The 17,908-nt window shown below is 36.1% G+C and overlaps 2 protein-coding genes across 2 annotated transcripts in view; both read left to right on the top strand.

Annotated features, from left to right (window-relative positions):
* LOC119495348 (polymeric immunoglobulin receptor-like) overlaps positions 1-13,907 on the top strand; it is a 62,803-nt gene extending 48,896 nt beyond the window's left edge. Inside the window, exons 9-10 of the mRNA XM_037781732.1 lie at positions 13,087-13,161; positions 13,323-13,907. Of these exons, the coding sequence (XP_037637660.1) occupies positions 13,087-13,161; positions 13,323-13,385 (138 nt within the window). The 3' untranslated portion in view covers positions 13,386-13,907. The remainder of the gene's footprint in view (positions 1-13,086; positions 13,162-13,322) is intronic.
* Positions 1-17,908, top strand: part of LOC119495339 — a 296,329-nt gene that overhangs the window by 217,720 nt on the left and 60,701 nt on the right. Inside the window, exons 7-9 of the mRNA XM_037781700.1 lie at positions 9,293-9,613; positions 9,839-10,138; positions 15,501-15,818. Coding sequence (XP_037637628.1) covers positions 9,293-9,613; positions 9,839-10,138; positions 15,501-15,818 — 939 coding nt within the window. The remainder of the gene's footprint in view (positions 1-9,292; positions 9,614-9,838; positions 10,139-15,500; positions 15,819-17,908) is intronic.

Genomic DNA, 17,908 nt, shown 5'->3' on the forward strand with positions numbered 1-17,908 from the left:
ATGTTACTTACATGAGAAAAACTTCAGTTAAGGTAGCAGTAAACCAATTAAACCACAAGTTGTATTACACAACATAAGCACACAAAAAGACACACTCAAATAGCATTTATTATTTCATCATACACATTTGTATATAAATGAAGCAAAAAACGAAAACAGGTTTAACTGTTCAATCGATCTGTTTCACATCTGTCTCTTCTTTCTTACCCAGTGATCAGAAGCTAACAGCTCTGTGGTTACTGTCGAACAACAAACTGTGCAACCGGTAAATTTTAACAGCCCAGTCTCACACTGTTGCTCACATACATAGTGTAGCTTTTCTTAGCCATACTGCTAGTGTGGCAGTTGACTCTTAGTCTGCTTAATCTTTGATCTTTCTTACTAATTGTCATTTTATCTTCTGTTCTGCAACAGGTTGAAGCAAAAGATGAGGATGTAACATATAGCAGGTTGGCCCAGGACCTTCAAAACCTGTAACCCCATGTTAACCCTACATCTTATCTGCCTGTCTATCACTGGACTCTTTTCTTAGATGATAGTGTTGCAATGTGTTGCCATTTGTTCTTTGGTTTTGCAACAACTTCTTACTTCTTTTTAATGTTGAGGGTTTACACCTTCTCCTTTTTTTATTCTCCTCTGCATAGCTGCAAAATGTTTCACACAAGTGCTGAACTGGGCCTGGTTTCCCAAAAGCATCTTAAAGCTAAGATGTTTGCAATATCCATCTTACGACCCTTCTTAAGCTTAAGAAGTGTTTCCCAAAAGCTCCGACGAAAGCGTTCCACTCTTAGCAATGATCCTATCGACTCGTAGGAGGTTAAAGAGCATCTTAAGAAGCTTCAGAACCTGCAGGAGGAACAAAAATAACATGTTTCATTGAAGATTTTATTGTTTTTGTTCATTATAGTCTGTACTATATTGAACAGTGATGTTGTTTAAGTGACGTTTGATGTAAAATGAAGGATAATGTTAAAAATAAAAAATAAGAATATGAAATGAATAATGCACAAATGAATTCAGCAATTGATCTACCAGTTTCTGTTGTCGTCCTCCTTTCCTTTTTCTAGTCTTGTAATATATTCATCTCTTCTGGCTGAAACGCCACTGTCCTGATGTTGTTTTTGCATTTTCCCCATCTTCTCTTTTCTTTTTATTAATGGTGCATAGATGATTTGCACTTTCCTGAATATTATAAGAATGGCCACTGCTTCATTTTGGGTTTAAAATGTGTTTAAACATGCAGAATATTTTTGGCATCATTGGGCAAAAATTTCATAATAACCTTTCAGCATATTGTAATGTAAGTGTTCTGAGAGAAAACTAGACTTCTGTGTTCAAGCTTTAAAAATCCAGCCAGTGACGGGAGACTTTGGCCAATCACAGGTTATTACACAGAGAGAGCGTTCCTAATGTCTGTTCATTCAACGGAGGCAGCTGTCAATCACTCGCAAACTCTGATCCACCTCTGCATAGCGTCAATACATTGCAAAGAAGCACTGGTCTGTTTGTTATATAAGGGCATTGACAAACCTTTAAGCTTATCTGCAGAACATGTATATTGAGTTTACTGTGCTTAATTATTAGGTATAAATTCACAATAATATAATCCTCATTTCTATTTTCAGGTAGTTTATACACTCTCAAAGTATACAAACCATGTGTTTTAACTCATTTTTTTAATGTATATGCTGTTTTCATTCCTTTAAAAGTGAATGCACATTTAATTTCATGTTTAGAGAAGTCTTGATGTCAAATGTAACTGAATAAAGATAAACAACTTGCAGTGCACAGAGGAGTACAAAAGAATTAGGGCTGTCAACATTAATGCGATAATAACGCATTAACAAAAAATAATTTTAATGCCACTAACTTCTTTAACGCATTAACGCAACTTATGATTTTTAGGTTGTAGCGGGTTCAGTTTTAAAGCTAGAGTGAAGTTATCATCATATGAAACTAGAAACCTAATGAATCAATTGTTACCTACCATGTAGCTTGTCAAGAAGGAGGCTAAATATCTCTCACGACTTATGTTAAATTTGGTTGAGGAAAAACTGTTATGGCCATTTTCAAAGGGGTCACTTGACCTCTGACCTCAAGATATGTGAATGAAAATGGGTTCTATGGGTACCCACGAGTCTCCCCTTTACAGACATGCCCACTTTATGATAATAACATGCAGTTTGGGGCAAGTCATAGTTTAGTCAGCACACTGACACACTGACAGCTGTTGTTGCCTGTTAAGCTTGAGTTTGCCATGTTATGATTTGATATTTTTAAGTTTTAGTACATGCATTTGCATAAAGCAGCATATTTGTCCACTGCCATGTTGAAAAGAGTATTAAATACTTTACAAATCTCCCTTTAAGGTGCATTTTGAACAGTAAAAAAATTTGTAATTAATTTGTGATTAACTATGGACCATCGTGCGAAATATTTTAATCGATTGACAGCCCTAAAATAGTATAATTTCATTAGCTTTGTGGAACTGCAAACATTTAGAACTTAAAGAGCAACATGTAACGTGGTTTTATCAGTGCATTGTAGAGTTATGGAAGTGAGAGCGATGCTGTTAAAACCTTGATTTTATAACTATTGACGAGAGACTCTGTTGCTAGTACTAGTACTACTGTGACTACCTGCAGCACTGGAATGATTTTACTGAGCCACAGGTGAAAGACTTCAAAGTGAAACCAACATAGTCAATTTAAGATTCGAAAAAGTGTACATTTACACATTTACACCTTCAACTTAGTAACATGAACCTTATCCTGTTATTCAGACAATTTCATAGCAAGTCTATCATATCTATACTAAAATGGGTATGTATTTGATTTACTGTAATTTGTGACAAATGTCATCAATAAAAACAATTTGCTTCATGACTATTATACTGTGCCTTCTATCAACATTAGAAACTTAAATCTTAAAGACGACCTATTATGCTTTTGTGCTTTTTCCCCTTTCCTTTAGTGTGTTTTATAGTTTTTTGTTCATGTGAAAGGTCGGCAAAGTTACAAAGCCCAAAGTCCACGCCAAAGGGAGTTCCTCTCCTCCACAGAAACATTGCTCCTGAACTGCCTGAAACGCCTTGATTGAAGTCCCGCCTTTTATTCCATAACGTGGTGATGTCACCAAGTAATACATCTGCATAACGGCTATCTTTGCATGCTCTCAAACAAAGCTAGTTATAAGCCATCCATCCTCTGTATGGTCTATATCTGTAGTTTGTGGCTGTAAAGTTTCATGAGGCTGTGATTATCCTAGAGGTCACCATAGGTCATTTTATAACCTGAGGTCAAGTTTCAAAAAAAGGTCTCACTACAATGAAATGGCTACTGTGGGGACTAACATCATCACACATGAATACAATTGGGCCAATGTTACCATTAATTATCTAATCATTTTTATCAGTGATCACCAGTGTCTCCAGTGTTCCCATAAGGAGTTTGCCAGATATTATGGAGACTGTCCACTCACCAGATAATGGAAGGCTGGACAGCTTAATGTGTACAATGCTCACTGGTAATTACAAACCCAAAATACCACGTGACTGCTTACAATATTTACTTCATCAGCAAACTCATGTGATGCAACTGACTTACGAGGAAGAACGATTGTAACAGATGCATTTGCATATCGAATAAGATTGAGAAGTAGAGTTCTGTACAGAAGTGTGTCGGTGTCTTGCTCCGTGTTGTTTGTCGGACTGCTCGCTCTCTGAGATGGCTGTTCATCTCAACTTTCTTCTCATTCTCACTGGACTCTCAGGTCAGTAACAGGTCCTTTTAAAATGGTTAAGCCTATTATGTTTCTTTGTGTTCCTCATGTCAGATGATGATACAGTTAGGCAGGAAGTTGTGCTACATAATCCTTTATAATAACCTACCAGTGTTTTATTTCATAAATTGTGGAGACAACTATAATTTAATATGCACAACTCATAATATGAATCGCTACAACATGAAGGTCATAGGAAGGAACAATACTGTTAGCAAGCATATCTGTTAAAAAGCTGTATTTGTTCTTGTTGCAGGAATTCAGAGCATAACAACAGTCAGTAAAATGTAAGGCTGGAGATTCGATCACTATCCCAAGTCTCTATGACTCAAAATACACAAACCATGTGAAATACTTGTGTAAAGGGTCTGGGTATCATCGGATATTCCGTTTTTCCTTTGGAATTCAGAAAGGAAAAAAACGTTTTTTTATTTTTTCGTTTTAAACCAAAAACCAGGAAACGGCCGTTTTCCCGTTTTTCGTTTCTGAATCAAAAAATGAAAAACGAACCCAAACCGGGCCGTTTGTTTGTTTTTACGAATTCCTTTTCTCATTATTCGTTTTGAATTGAAGAACGGAAGTCACGTGGGTTTTTCGTTTTTTCGTTTTAAACCACAAACGAAAAACGGAATCACGTGGTGCTCTGTTTGTTTTTTGTTTCCAAACGAAAAACGAAAAAACCAAATTAAAAAAACGATCCGATTTAGTTTCTTCAAGTTTCTTTCTGTCATTTTCTGTTTTGAATCGAAGAGCGGAGAACGGCAGTCACGTGACCAGGAAGTGAAGGCAAACATGTCAAAATAAAAGCCAAGATGATAGTTTGGTCATATTATAAAAGTGTAACATTATTTAAGAACAGGATCAAAGTAACAGTAGAAGATAAATAGGCTAAATAAATACACAAATAAATACATATAGATATTTTTGTTTTGTTCTTTTCATTAACACATGAATATCTTTTATCCAAAAAGTGTGTGATAAATTAAAGGGGGGGTCTCTACAGATGTTATACAACAGGGAGGGTCTCTACAGATGTTAAACAGAACTCTCACATAATTGACACTTTTCTCTCTCACACTCTCACTATGGGCTGTTTCTTTATGTCGGCAGGTGAGAAGCACTATGTGGCTACTCCTTTCAACACACCTGACACTTCCACCTGATCCCTTCACTCCACTAGGACGGCTGTAGCCGAGTAGTTCTACATCATGATAATGCTGATTTTTCAACAAGCGATTATGACATTAATGCCAGCTAGACAGAATAAAGCTCTGTCTGTCATGACAATAGTACTGGACTGAAGGCCACTTCATCACTCCAGATACTGTAGATTTAACAGATACCTGCTGTTTTCAGACGGCTGTAAAGAGTCACCCGAGTAAAGGAAAGGCCTTCAGTACAGTTCTACTGTCATGACAGACAGAGCTTTATTCTGTCTAGCTAGCATTAATGTCATAACCACTGGTTGAAAAATCTGCATTATCATGATGTCGAACAAATTAAGTAAAATTACATATTATACCAAATAGGCTAGAAATGATTGAAAAGCATCATAAACCACCAAACAGAATACAGAAAGTTAGTGATTTCAGTTTTTTTAGTGAACTCAGGCTGATTAATCATCATATTACACTATGATGTCTGAAGGTTGGCAAACATGCTGATCAACCATACTTATCTATCATTGACCATGTTTATTGACTTGACTTTTCATCTATAAATGCGTCAAAATTGAAAATTTGACTGAAAAGAAAATCCTTGGGGATTGAGGAGTGGTGACCTCTGACCCCTACGGTGGGTAATGTCACAGAAGGCCCACTCATAAAATGCACTGACTTCACTGATACCGAATCTCCCTCCAAACTAAATTGTAAAGCTGACGGCCCTTCAATATGATCTGATCAATACAATACAATCAAACTTTATTGTTCACCAGGCTGGAAATTTGTCTTCGGCTCACAAAACACAGAAAACAACAGACATTAAAAACCAGACAGCAGTTAGTAAAAAACAAAGACAGGTTATGTTACACATTAAAACAGTTCATGTCAGTGTCTGTGGCTCAGATCTGCTCAGTCACTGTGTTGAGTTTAGAATATTGATGGCATTTGGGATGAAAGACTTTTTAAACACATGTTTAGTTGCCAGAGGGGCTCTATAGCGCCTCCCGACTGGCTGCAGAGAGGATGGGAGCTATCTGCCAGGATACTCCTCGCCTTCTTCCTCGTCCTTTCTGTAAAAAGTTGAGTCAAGGGCTTTTGGGGTTTACCAACTATTTTGCCTGCCATTGACACAATCCTAGACAGTTTATTCTTCTATCTACAGTGTAGGTGACCGTACCAGGCAGGAAGGTTAAAGGTTAAAACACTCTCAACAATAGTTTTGTACACTAATTCTAAAATCTGCCGGCTGACACCGAGGCCACTGAGTTTCCTTAGAAGATAAAGTCGCTGTGAGCATCTCTTGAAAATATACTCTGTATTTACAGAGAAGCTCACCTGGGTGTCCAGGACTGTACCGAGGTATTTAAAGTGTCCCACAGTTTCAACATGTTGGCCATCAAGTGAAACTAGCTCTGTGATCAAATGTTGTTTTGTGCAGCACATGATTAATTCTTTCTTCTCAGCCACATTGATTTCTAGCTGGCTAGTGTGACACCGTGTCTGAAGGGCTGTGGTATGGGCCAGATAGGCAGCTTCACCTAGTGGGCCTGTTTCCTGTAAAAGGTCAACTAAGGCCATGTCATCCGCATACTTAAACAGTCTAAAATGTTTCTCATTGATCATAAATTCATTAGTAAAAAGAGAGAATAGCACAGGGGAAAGAACACAGCCTTGTGGGCAGCACGTCTGACATGTTCTCTCTGATCCACACAACTAACCCTGTGTTGATGTTGAGATCAATGAGCCTTTTCAGGAGAATATGCGTCTTCATTGAGTTAAAAGCTGAGCTAAAATCCGCGAATAAAGCTCTGGCATAACCTTTAGGATGCATAAGGTGTTTTGTGACTGTCTTAAGCAGAGTCAGCACAGCGTCGTCTGGGACTCTGTTGCTCTTATTTAAGCAAACTGGAGCAGATCTAGCACTGTGCTGGTCAGGTGGTTGGCAAGAACTCGTTCCATGGTTTTACACAATATGGAGGTTATTGCGATAGGCCAAAGATCATTTGGCTTACTTGCGTCGGCTTTTTTAGCACAGGCCTAATTATTGTGAATTTCCATGATTTTGATGAAGTGGCCTTCAGTCCAGTACTATTGTCATGACAGACAGAGCTTTATTCTGTCTAGCTGGCATTAATGTCATAATCGCTTGTTGAAAAATCAGCATTATCATGATGTAGAACTACTCGGCTACAGCCGTCCTAACGGAGTGAAGGGATCAGGTGGAAGTGTCATGTGTGTTGAAAGGAGTAGCCACATAGTGCTTCTCACCTGCCGACATAAAGAAACAGCCCATAGTGAGAGTGTGAGAGAGAAAAGTGTCAATTATGTGAGAGTTCTGTTTAACATCTGTAGAGACCCTCCCTGTTGTATAACATCTGTAGAGACCCTCCCTGTTGTATAACATCTGTAGAGACCCTCCCTTTAATTTATCACACACTTTTTGGATAAAAGACATTCATGTGTTAATGAAAAGAACAAAACAAAAATATCTATGTATGTATTTATTTGTGTATTTATTTAGCCTATTTATCTTCTACTGTTACTTTGATCCTGTGCTTAAATAATGTTACACTTTTATAGAATGACCAAACTATCATCTTGGCTTTTATTTTGACATGTTTGCCTTCACTTCCTGGTCACGTGACTGCCGTTCTCCGCTCTTCGATTCAAAACAGAAAATGACAGAAAGAAACTTGAAGAAACTAAATCGGATCGTTTTTTAATTTGGTTTTTTTCGTTTTTCGTTTGGAAACAAAAACAAACAGAGCACCACGTGATTCTGTTTTTCGTTTGTGGTTTAAAACGAAAAAACGAAAAACCCACGTGACTTCCGTTCTTCAATTCAAAACGAATAATGAGAAAAGGAATTCGCAAAAACAAAAAACGGCCCGGTTTGGGTTCGTTTTTCATTTTTTGATTCAGAAACGAAAAACGTGAAAACGGCCGTTTCCTGGTTTTTGGTTTAAAACGAAAAAATAAAAAAACGTTTTTTCCTTTCTGAATTCCAAAGGAAAAACGGAATATCCGATGATACCCAGACCCTTAAAGCATCTTTAAGCACATTTCAAATCCTTTGTGAACACTAAGGAGGTTCTCATTGTTTGATGCAGTTTTTAAATGAAGCTTATGCGTAAATTCAGACAGGAAGACTAGGGGTGCAAGCTCATTCATTCTAGGTCTCTCTCTCTCATGGGCTATTAATATGTCAGCTGATTATGGGCGTCTCTCTTTTCAGCGACCAATCAGAGCTTGCCATATCTCCCTCAACCAATCACATGCTGCTGTCAAAAGTTTAAAAAAAACATTCTCCTCTATGCGTTTTCAGTGTCAGCATTCAGCAAACGGACATGACCCTCCACCACCCCATCACCTCCAGATTCATCACATCAGAGTACTCCTGCTCCACTTCATTCATCGGATCTGCATCAGTCTTCACCACCACCACCAGTGTCTAGACCTGGGGGGAATATTTCTACATCCTACTACAGCTTCACTTCCCCTTTATTATTTCACATCGGGTCTAAATCGCAAAAGAATGTGCTATTCATAATTTTTGCACTTTGTAATAAATCATCATTCAATTCATATGAGTCTTTCCTGATTGAATTACTTTATCACTAAATATGAATGAGAATAAATGTAAAGTTTGAGGACAGTAATTAAGACCTCTGAAACATCATCAGCATGTACCAAAAGCTTCTACAATTTTCTATTGAATATTATTTGTTTTACCTAAAGATACGCCCAGTCTCTATGTGGATCATCACGAGATTACAGGATTTAAAGGAGGTAATATATTACATATATATAACACATTTAATTTCATGTTTAGAGAAGTCATTATGTCAAATGTAACTAAATAAAGATAAACAACTTAATGGTTGTTGTATAGCAACAAACTGTGCAAAGGTTATATATTTATTTATATACGTCATCCAATCAATTGCGACTGTTGGAGGGGGAGGAGAGATGTGTTGCACTTGTATATTTACTAAAATGAGGAAATAGAAAGTCAGTCTGTCAGTGCCTTGGTTCATGTAGTTTATCTGACTCTGCTCACTCACCAACATGACTGTTCATCTCAACTTTCTTCTCATCATCACTGGACTCACAGGTCAGTCACCAGGTTCATGTCACAATTTAGAAATGTGGGTTTTTTATGCATTTAACTCTTTAAATGTCATTGAGAAATAAACCCTCCAGTTTGTATTTCAAATATCTTGAAGAATATAATGACCTAATGTGTAAAACAACAGATAATATGAACATCTATTACATGCAGGTCATCTGAAGGAAGATTATTGTTAATGAATAAAAGCATTAAAATGCTGTATTTGTTCTTGTTGCAGGAATTCACAGCATAACAACAGTCAATGAAGTGTCAGTGAAGGCTGGAGACTCAATCTCCATCCCATGTCTCTATGACTCACAGTACAAGAACCATGTGAAATACTTGTTTAAAGGAAATTATTGGTCCTCCTGCTCTTATGTAGTTAAAACAAACCAACAAAATTCAGGAAAGTTTTCAATCTCTGACGACAAAAGTCGAAGAATCTTCACTGTGACTATAAAAGATGTGACGGATAAAGACACTGATTATTACTGGTGTGTTGTGGAGATTAATAATGGGCCAGATGTCGGAGAGAAGTTTCACCTTTCCGTCACCAGAGGTAAGAGACCTTAAACATCTTTAACATTTAAAATCCCTTGTGAACACTGAGGAAGTTCTCATTGTTTGCTGCAATTTTTTAATTGCTTTGCTACTCAAAATTATAGAAAATAAATGTAAAGGTTGAGGACATTAATTATCCACCAGTTGTATTAAGACGTCTGAAACATCACCAGCATGTACCAAAGGCTTCTGCAATTTTCTATTGAATTTGTTTTCCCTTAAGGTACGCCCAGTCTCTATGTGGATCATCAGGAGATTACAGGATTTAAAGGACATACTATAACCATAAACTGTCACTATCGTAACTCTGGAGAAATTGCGTGGTGCAGGCTGGGCAGCTCCTGTGTGACGACGTCGTCTGGATCAATAGATGGAACAAGAGTGACCATCAATGCAAATGTCCCCAATGTTTTCACTGTGACTATGAGTGGACTGAGGACAGAGAGCAGCGGCTGGTATTGGTTTGCTAAAGGAAGCTTACAGATGCCAGTACATGTAACTGTTACTGAGCAACCTGCCACTAGTAAGTTATTATAAATTATAAATATAAAATTTTAAATTATAAGTATTTGTCAAGTATCATTTATAAATGTTTTGATTTAATATATAAGATATATTGGTATTCATTATTGTCATTTTACTCTAGTATTCATTGTCTTGTTTTGGATTATAGCCACTCTTACAGCAACAAGCCATTTAACCACCTTATCATCAACTCCTGAGCCTGTGAATGTCACCACTGTTTTTACAGACAACTCATCTACCACAGTTCAGGGTGAACAGCACAGGTCAGAAGCCTTCACATTTGCATTCAACTATATACACTGCATTCAAGTCTTTTTATTTCATTTGATTTGCATTATGTGATTTAAGCCGCAGTGTTCCAGTGGACCTGATGCGCTTCATCATCCCTTTGAGTTTGCTGTTCTTTGTTGTAATGGTGACATTGTGCATCTGGTTTATGTTCAAAAGACACAGTAAGTCTATACTGAATTTTGATATTTCATACCAAAACATTTTTGTTAATCGTAAATGTGTTTTACCATAAATGTAGACTATTGTGCATTATTGTCATTGAGCATTGATGATCACTAATTGTTTTTTTCATTGCTTCACTTTTAGAGCGGACCAAAGCAGAATCATCTGCCACAACAATGGTGCAGTAAGATATGCTGATTCATTTCCTGTTACATTTCTCTTACAAAGAAAGAGACTCACTATCGTGGCCATTTGCTTAATTTAACACTGCCGTGATACCGAGTGAAATAAAGACTACACATTTCAGAGACTATACTGTTTTGTCCATTTGCAGCTGCAGGACTGCCATGTAACACTGTAGCTGAACATCTAATAGTTATATTACACAAAATGCATCTTGATAATATCATTCTTGTTCATCTTTTGATAGGAGAATAGAAAAAGCATTGACAGATAGAAACTTAATTGAGCACATATGTGATGACAAATACAGTAATAAGTTTAAGGAATTAACCAATTATGGTTATTGGTTGCCATTCATGTTCTGTCCTCTGCTCCTTCAACACAGGCTCAAGAGGCAGTAACATACAGTACTGTTAAGAAAAAGAGAAGAACTTCAGCCCGGTAAGTGACTGTATGAATATTATTGGCTGAACCTTATGTTTCTTTTCTTTTTTCTTAAGTAAGACCCACCTCAGAATTATTAATATTTTCTTTGGACTATTGTATAAAATAAGGTTTTAGTAAACTCTAATTCCTCTCATGTGTTCTCCTTAAAAAGGAAGTATTTTTATGAAATGGTTCATGATTACCATTTTAATAAAGGTGGTCATGTTGATGTAATCTAATCAGATCTAGTCTAATAAAATGGTGTTTAGCCTTTATTTAAATAACATTTGGTTTGCTCCTTCATCAGGCTGAAGAAGAAGTAACATACAGCAATGTTACGCACATGAGAAAAACTTCAGTTAAGGTAGACGTAAACCATTAAACCACAACTTTTATTACACAACATAAGCACAAGAAAAGAAACACTCAATTGCATGACTCAAGGATCCTGAGAAGCGTAGTTCATTGTCTTTGCCACCAGTAATGGTGGGTCCCAACACTACCTACTGCTGCTTTAAAATCAGTCTTGTGTATCTTTTAATAGGAGAATATCCCTTTTAAAAAAGAAGTATACTTCAAGTTTATTTTATGAAGTAAACTTAAATATACTTCAAGTTTATTCCCAAGTATACTTTATGTAACACATAATATCAATATACTAGTAGTATAGTTGTAAGTGTACTACTTCAATACTTCTTGGGACTAAATTGGCACATTTTTTAGTTTATGAAAGTATACTTTAAATGTAAGAGTAGTAAACTTTGAGTACACAACTAGTTTACATCCAAGTTGTATTTTATACTGCAACTATAATATGAACTATACTACAAGTGAATTTATAGGTATACTGTTAGTTTACTAGTTATATACTTTTAGCGTAAACTATTAGTTTAAACGTTTTTACTGCAAGTATACTTGGACGTTTTCTTAAGTGAACTTATAATACTTAGCAAAATAAACTTTTCTGTATACTTTTCAGTATAAGCCAAGTACACTAAGACTTTTCTGTATATTTGACGGTATAAACCAAGTATACTGAAGTATCATTTTGTTAAGTTTAGGTTCAGGTAGGTACATAAAAACTAATCTGAAAGCATACACTCTTATTTTAAGTTTAAAAGAAGTATTACTAATAGCATACTTGAAAAAAAGTATTTTTTGTAAGAGATAGTAAGCATTGACAGATAAAATCTTAACTGAGCACATCTGTGATGACACATACAGTATTAGGTTTAATGAATACATCAATTATGGTTATTGGTTGCCATTCATGTTCTGTCCTCTGCTCCTTCAACACAGGCTCAAGAGGCAGTAACATACAGTACTGTTAAGAAAAAGAGAGGAACTTCAGCCCCGGTAAGTGACTGTATGAATATTATTGGCTGAACCTTATGTTTCTTTTCTTTTTTATTAAGTAAGGCCTTTATCAGAATTATTAATATTTTCATTGGACTATTGTATAAAATAAGGTTTTAGTAAACTCTAAATCCTCTCATGTGTTCACCTTAAAAAGGTAGTATTTTTTATAAAATGGTACATGATTACTATTTTAATAAAGGTGGTCATGTTGATGTAATCTAATCAGATCTAGTCTAATAAAATGGTGTTTAGCCTTTATTTAAATAACATTTGATTTGCTCCTTCATCAGGCTGAAGAGGAAGTAACATACAGCAATGTTACGCACATGAGAAAAACTTCAGTTAAGGTAGCCGTAAACCATTAAACCACAACCTGTATTACACAACATAAGCACAAGAAAAGACACACTCAAATAGCATTTATTATTTCATTATACACATTTGTATTTGAATGAAGCAAAAAACAAATAAAGGTTTAACTGTTCAATCGATCTGTTTCACATCTGTCTCTTCTTTCTTACCCAGAGATCAGAAGCTAAGAGTGATGTGGACGTGATGTACAGCTCTGTGGATACTGTCAAACAACAAACTGTGCAACCGGTAAATTTTCACAGCCCAGTTTCACACTGTTGCCCACATACATGGTGTAACTTTTTTTCTCTCATTTTTTAACCACACTGCTAGTGTGGCAGTTGACTCTTAGTCTGCTTTATCTTTGATCTTTCTTACTAATTGTCATTTTTTCTTCTGTTCTGCAACAGGTTGAAGCAAAAGATGAGGATGTAACATATAGCAGGTTGGCCCAGAACCAGCAAAACCTGTAACCCCATGTTAACCCTACATCTTATCTGCCTGTCTATCACTGGACTCTTTTCTTAGATGATAGTGTTGCAATGTGTTGCCATCTGTTCTTTGGTTTTGCAACAACTTCTTACTTATTTTTAATGTTGAGGGTTAACACCTCCTCCTCTTTTATTCTCCTCTGCATAGCTGCAAAATGTTTCACACAAGTGCTGAACTGGGCCTGGTTTCCCAAAAGCATCTTAAAGCTAAGATGTTTGCAATATCTATCTTACGACCCTGCTTAAGCTGAAGATGTGTTTCCCAAAAACTTCGACAAAAGCGTTCCAGTCTTAGCAATGATCCTATCGACTCGTAGGAGGTTAAAGAGCATCTTAAGAAGCTTCAGAACCTGCAGGAGGAACAAAAATAACATGTTTCATTGAAGTTTTTATTGTTTTTGTTCATTATAGTCTGTACTATATTGAACAGTGATGTTGTCTAAGTGAAGTTAAATGTAAAATGAAGGATAATGTTTAAAATAAAAAATAAAAAAATTAAATGAATAACGCACAAATTAATTCATCAATTGATCTATCAGTTTCTGTTGTCGTCCTCCTCCTTTCCTTTTTCTTGTCTTGTAATATATTCATCTCTTCTGGCTGAAACGCCACTGTCCTGATGTTATTTTTGCATTTTCCCCATCTTCTCTTTTCTTTTTATTAATGGTGCATGCTTGCCACACGATTAGATGTTTAATATAGAAAAGATTACATTCACAATAGATGATGTGTGCATTCATGAAGATTATAAGAACAGACACTGCTTCATTTTGAGTTTAAAATGTGCATAAACTTGCAGAATACTTTTGGCATCATTGGGAAAAAACTCCACAGTAAGCTTTCATCCATCCATCATCATATTGTAGCATATTGTAATTCAAGTGTTCTGAGAGAAAAGTACATTTCTGCACCTCCTCATGGCTCTATTTTCAGGCTTTAAAAAATCTAGCCCGTGACGTGAGACTTTGGCCAATCAAAGGTCATTTCAGAGAGAGAGCGTTCCTATTGGCTGTTCATTCAATGGAGGCAGCTGTCAATCACTCGCAAACTCTGATCAAACAGTCAAACTCGGCAATCAATAATCAATATTCTGTTACTGTAATGCCTATTTCTCACATACATTTTTCCAGAAACATCTTGTAGTGTACTGTTTAGCTGTAAAATTAAAAAGTTTGTAATTGACGAGAGACTCTGTTGCTAGCTGAGCTAATATCGTTCAAAACTTACGTAATATTTTGGCGAGGAAAAACTGGCACAGCCATTTTCAAAGGGGTCCCTTGACCTCTGACCTCAGGATATCTGAAATAAAATGGTTTCTATGGGTACCCACGAGTCTCCCCTTTACAGACATGCCCACTTAATGATAATCACATGCAGTTTGGGGCAAGTCATAGTCAAGTAAGCACACTGACACACTGACAGCTGTTGTTGCCTGTTGAGCTTGAGTTTGCATGAGTTTATATGACGAATAAATACACTAAAGTAGCATTTATTATTTCATTAAACACATTTGTAATTGAATGAAGGAAAAAAAAAAGTTAAACCGTTAAATTCAGATCTTCACATCTCTCTCTTCTTTCTTACCCAGAGGCCAGAAGCTAAGAGTGATGTGGATGTCATGTACAGTAGAACACTGTAGAACAACAAACTGTACAAAGGTTATATATTTATTTATACACGTCATCCAATCAACTGCACCTGTTGGAGGGGGAGGAGAGATGTGTTGCAGTTGTATATTTACTAAAATGAGGAAATAGAAAATCAGTCTGTCAGTGCCTTGGTTCATGTAAATTATCTGACTCTGCTCACTCACCAACATGACTGTTCATCTCAGCTTTCTTCTCATCATCACTGGACTCACAGGTCGGTCACCAGGTTCATGTTACAATTTAGAAATGTGAGTTTTTATGCATCTAATTCTTTAAATGTCATTGAGTAATATACCCTCCAGTTTGTATTTAAAATATCTTGAAGAATATAATGACCTAATGTGTAAAACAACAGATAATATGAACATCTATTACATGCAGGTCATCTGAAGGAAGATTATTGTTAGTGAATAAAAGCATTAAAATGCTGTATTTGTTCTTGTTGCAGGAATTCACACCATAACAACAGTCAGTGAAGTGTCAGTGAAGGCTGGAGATTCGGTCACTATCCCATGTCTCTATGACTCACAGCACATGAACCATGTGAAATACTTCTGTAAAGGATATTATTGGGATTACTGCTCTTATGCAGTTACAACAAACCAACAAAATTCAGGAAAGTTTTCAATCTCTGATGACAAAAAGCAAAGAATCTTCACTGTGACGATAAAAGATCTGACGGATGAGGACGTTGATTACTGGTGTGCTGTGGAGATTGATAGAGGGCTAGATGTCGGAGAGTATTTTCACCTGTCGGTCACCAGAGGTAAGAGACCTTAAACATCTTCAACATTTAAAATCCTTTGTGAACACTGAGGAGATTCTCATTGTTTGCTGCAATTTTTTAATTGCTTTGCTACTAAAAATTATACAAAAATAAATGTAAAGGTTTAGGACATTAATTATCCACCAGTTGTATTAAGACGTCTGAAACATCACCAGCAGGTCCAAAGGCTTCTGCAATTTTCTATTGAATTTGTTTTCCCTTAAGGTACGCCCAGTCTCTATGTGGATCATCAGGAGATTACAGGATTTAAAGGACATACTATAACTATAAACTGTCACTATCGTAACTCTGGAGTAATTGCGTGGTGCAGGCTGGGCAGCTCCTGTGTGACAACGTCGTCTGGATCAATAGATGGAACAAGAGTGACCATCAGTAGGAGGGGCCCAAATGTTTTCACTGTGACTATGAGTGGACTGAGGACAGAGAGCAGCGGCTGGTATTGGTGTGCTAAAGGAAGCTTACAGATGCCAGTACATTTAACTGTTACTGAGCAACCTGCCACTAGTAAGTTATTATACATTATAAATATAAAATTGTAAATTTTAAATATTTGTCAAGTATCATTTATAAATGTTTTGATTTAATATAGAAGATATATTAGGATTCATTATTGTTATTTTACTCTAGTATTAATTGTCTTGTTTTGGATTATAGCCACTCTTACAGCAACAAGCCATTTAACCACCTTATCCTCAACTCCTGAGCCTGTGAATGTCACCACTGTTTTTACAGACAACTCATCTACCACAGTTCAGGGTGAACAGCACAGGTCAGAAGCCTTCACATGTGCATTCAACTATATACACTGCATTCAAGTCTTTTTATTTCATTTGATTTGCATTATGTGATTTAAGCCGCAGTGTTCCAGTGGATCTGATGCGCTTCCTCATCCCTTTGAGTTTGCTGATCTTTGTTGTAATGGTGACATTGTGCATCTGGTTTATGTTCAAAAGACACAGTAAGTCTATACTGAATTTTGATATTTCATACCAAAATGTTTTTGTTAATCGTAAATGTGTTTTACCATAAATGTAGACTATTGTGCATTATTGTCATTGAGCACTGATGATCACTAATTGGAGTTTTCATTGCTTCACTTTTAGAGCAGACCAAAGCAGAATCATCTGCCACCTCAACGGTACAGTAAGATATGCTGATTCATTTCCCGTCACATTTCTCTTACAAAGAAAGAGACGCTCTATCGTGGCCATTTGCTTAATTTAACACTGCCGTGATAACGAGCGAAATAAAGACTACACATTTCAGAGACTATACTGTATTGTCCATTTGCAGCTGTAGGACTGCCATGTAACACTGTAGCTGAACATCTAATAGTTATATTACACAAAATGCATCTTGATAATATCATTCTTTTGCATCTTTTAATAGGAGAATAGAAAAAGCATTGACAGATAGAAACTTAATTGAGCACATATGTGATGACAAATTAAATGGGTTTAATGAATAAATCAATTATGGTTATTGGTTGCCATTCATGTTCTGTCCTCTGCTCCTTCAACACAGGCTCAAGTGGAAATAACATACAGTACTGTTAAGAAAAAGAGAAGATCTTCAGGCCGGGTAAGTGACTGTATGAATATTATTGGATGAACCTTATGTTTCTTTTCTTTTTTATTAAGTAAGGCCCAAATCAGAATTATTAATATTTTCTTTGGATTATTATAAAGAATAAGGTTTTAGTAAACTCTAATTCCTCTCATGTGTTCACCTTAAAAAGTAAGTATTTTTATGAAATGTTTCATGATTACTATTTTAACAAAGGTGGTCATGTTGATGTAATCTAATCAGATCTAGTTTAATAAAATGATATTAGCCTTTATTTAAATAACGTTTGGTTTTCTCCTTCATCAGGCTGAAGAGGAAGTAACATACAGCAATGTTACTTACATGAGAAAAACTTCAGTTAAGGTAGACGTAAACCATTAAACCACAACTTGTATTACACAACATAAGCACACGAAAAGACACACTCAAATAGCATTTATTATTTCATCATGCACATTTGTATATGAATGAAGCAAAAAATGAAAACAGGTTTAACTGTTCAA

The sequence above is a fragment of the Sebastes umbrosus genome, chromosome 10 (assembly GCF_015220745.1).
Source record: "Sebastes umbrosus isolate fSebUmb1 chromosome 10, fSebUmb1.pri, whole genome shotgun sequence".
NCBI classification, from domain to species: domain Eukaryota; kingdom Metazoa; phylum Chordata; class Actinopteri; order Perciformes; family Sebastidae; genus Sebastes; species Sebastes umbrosus.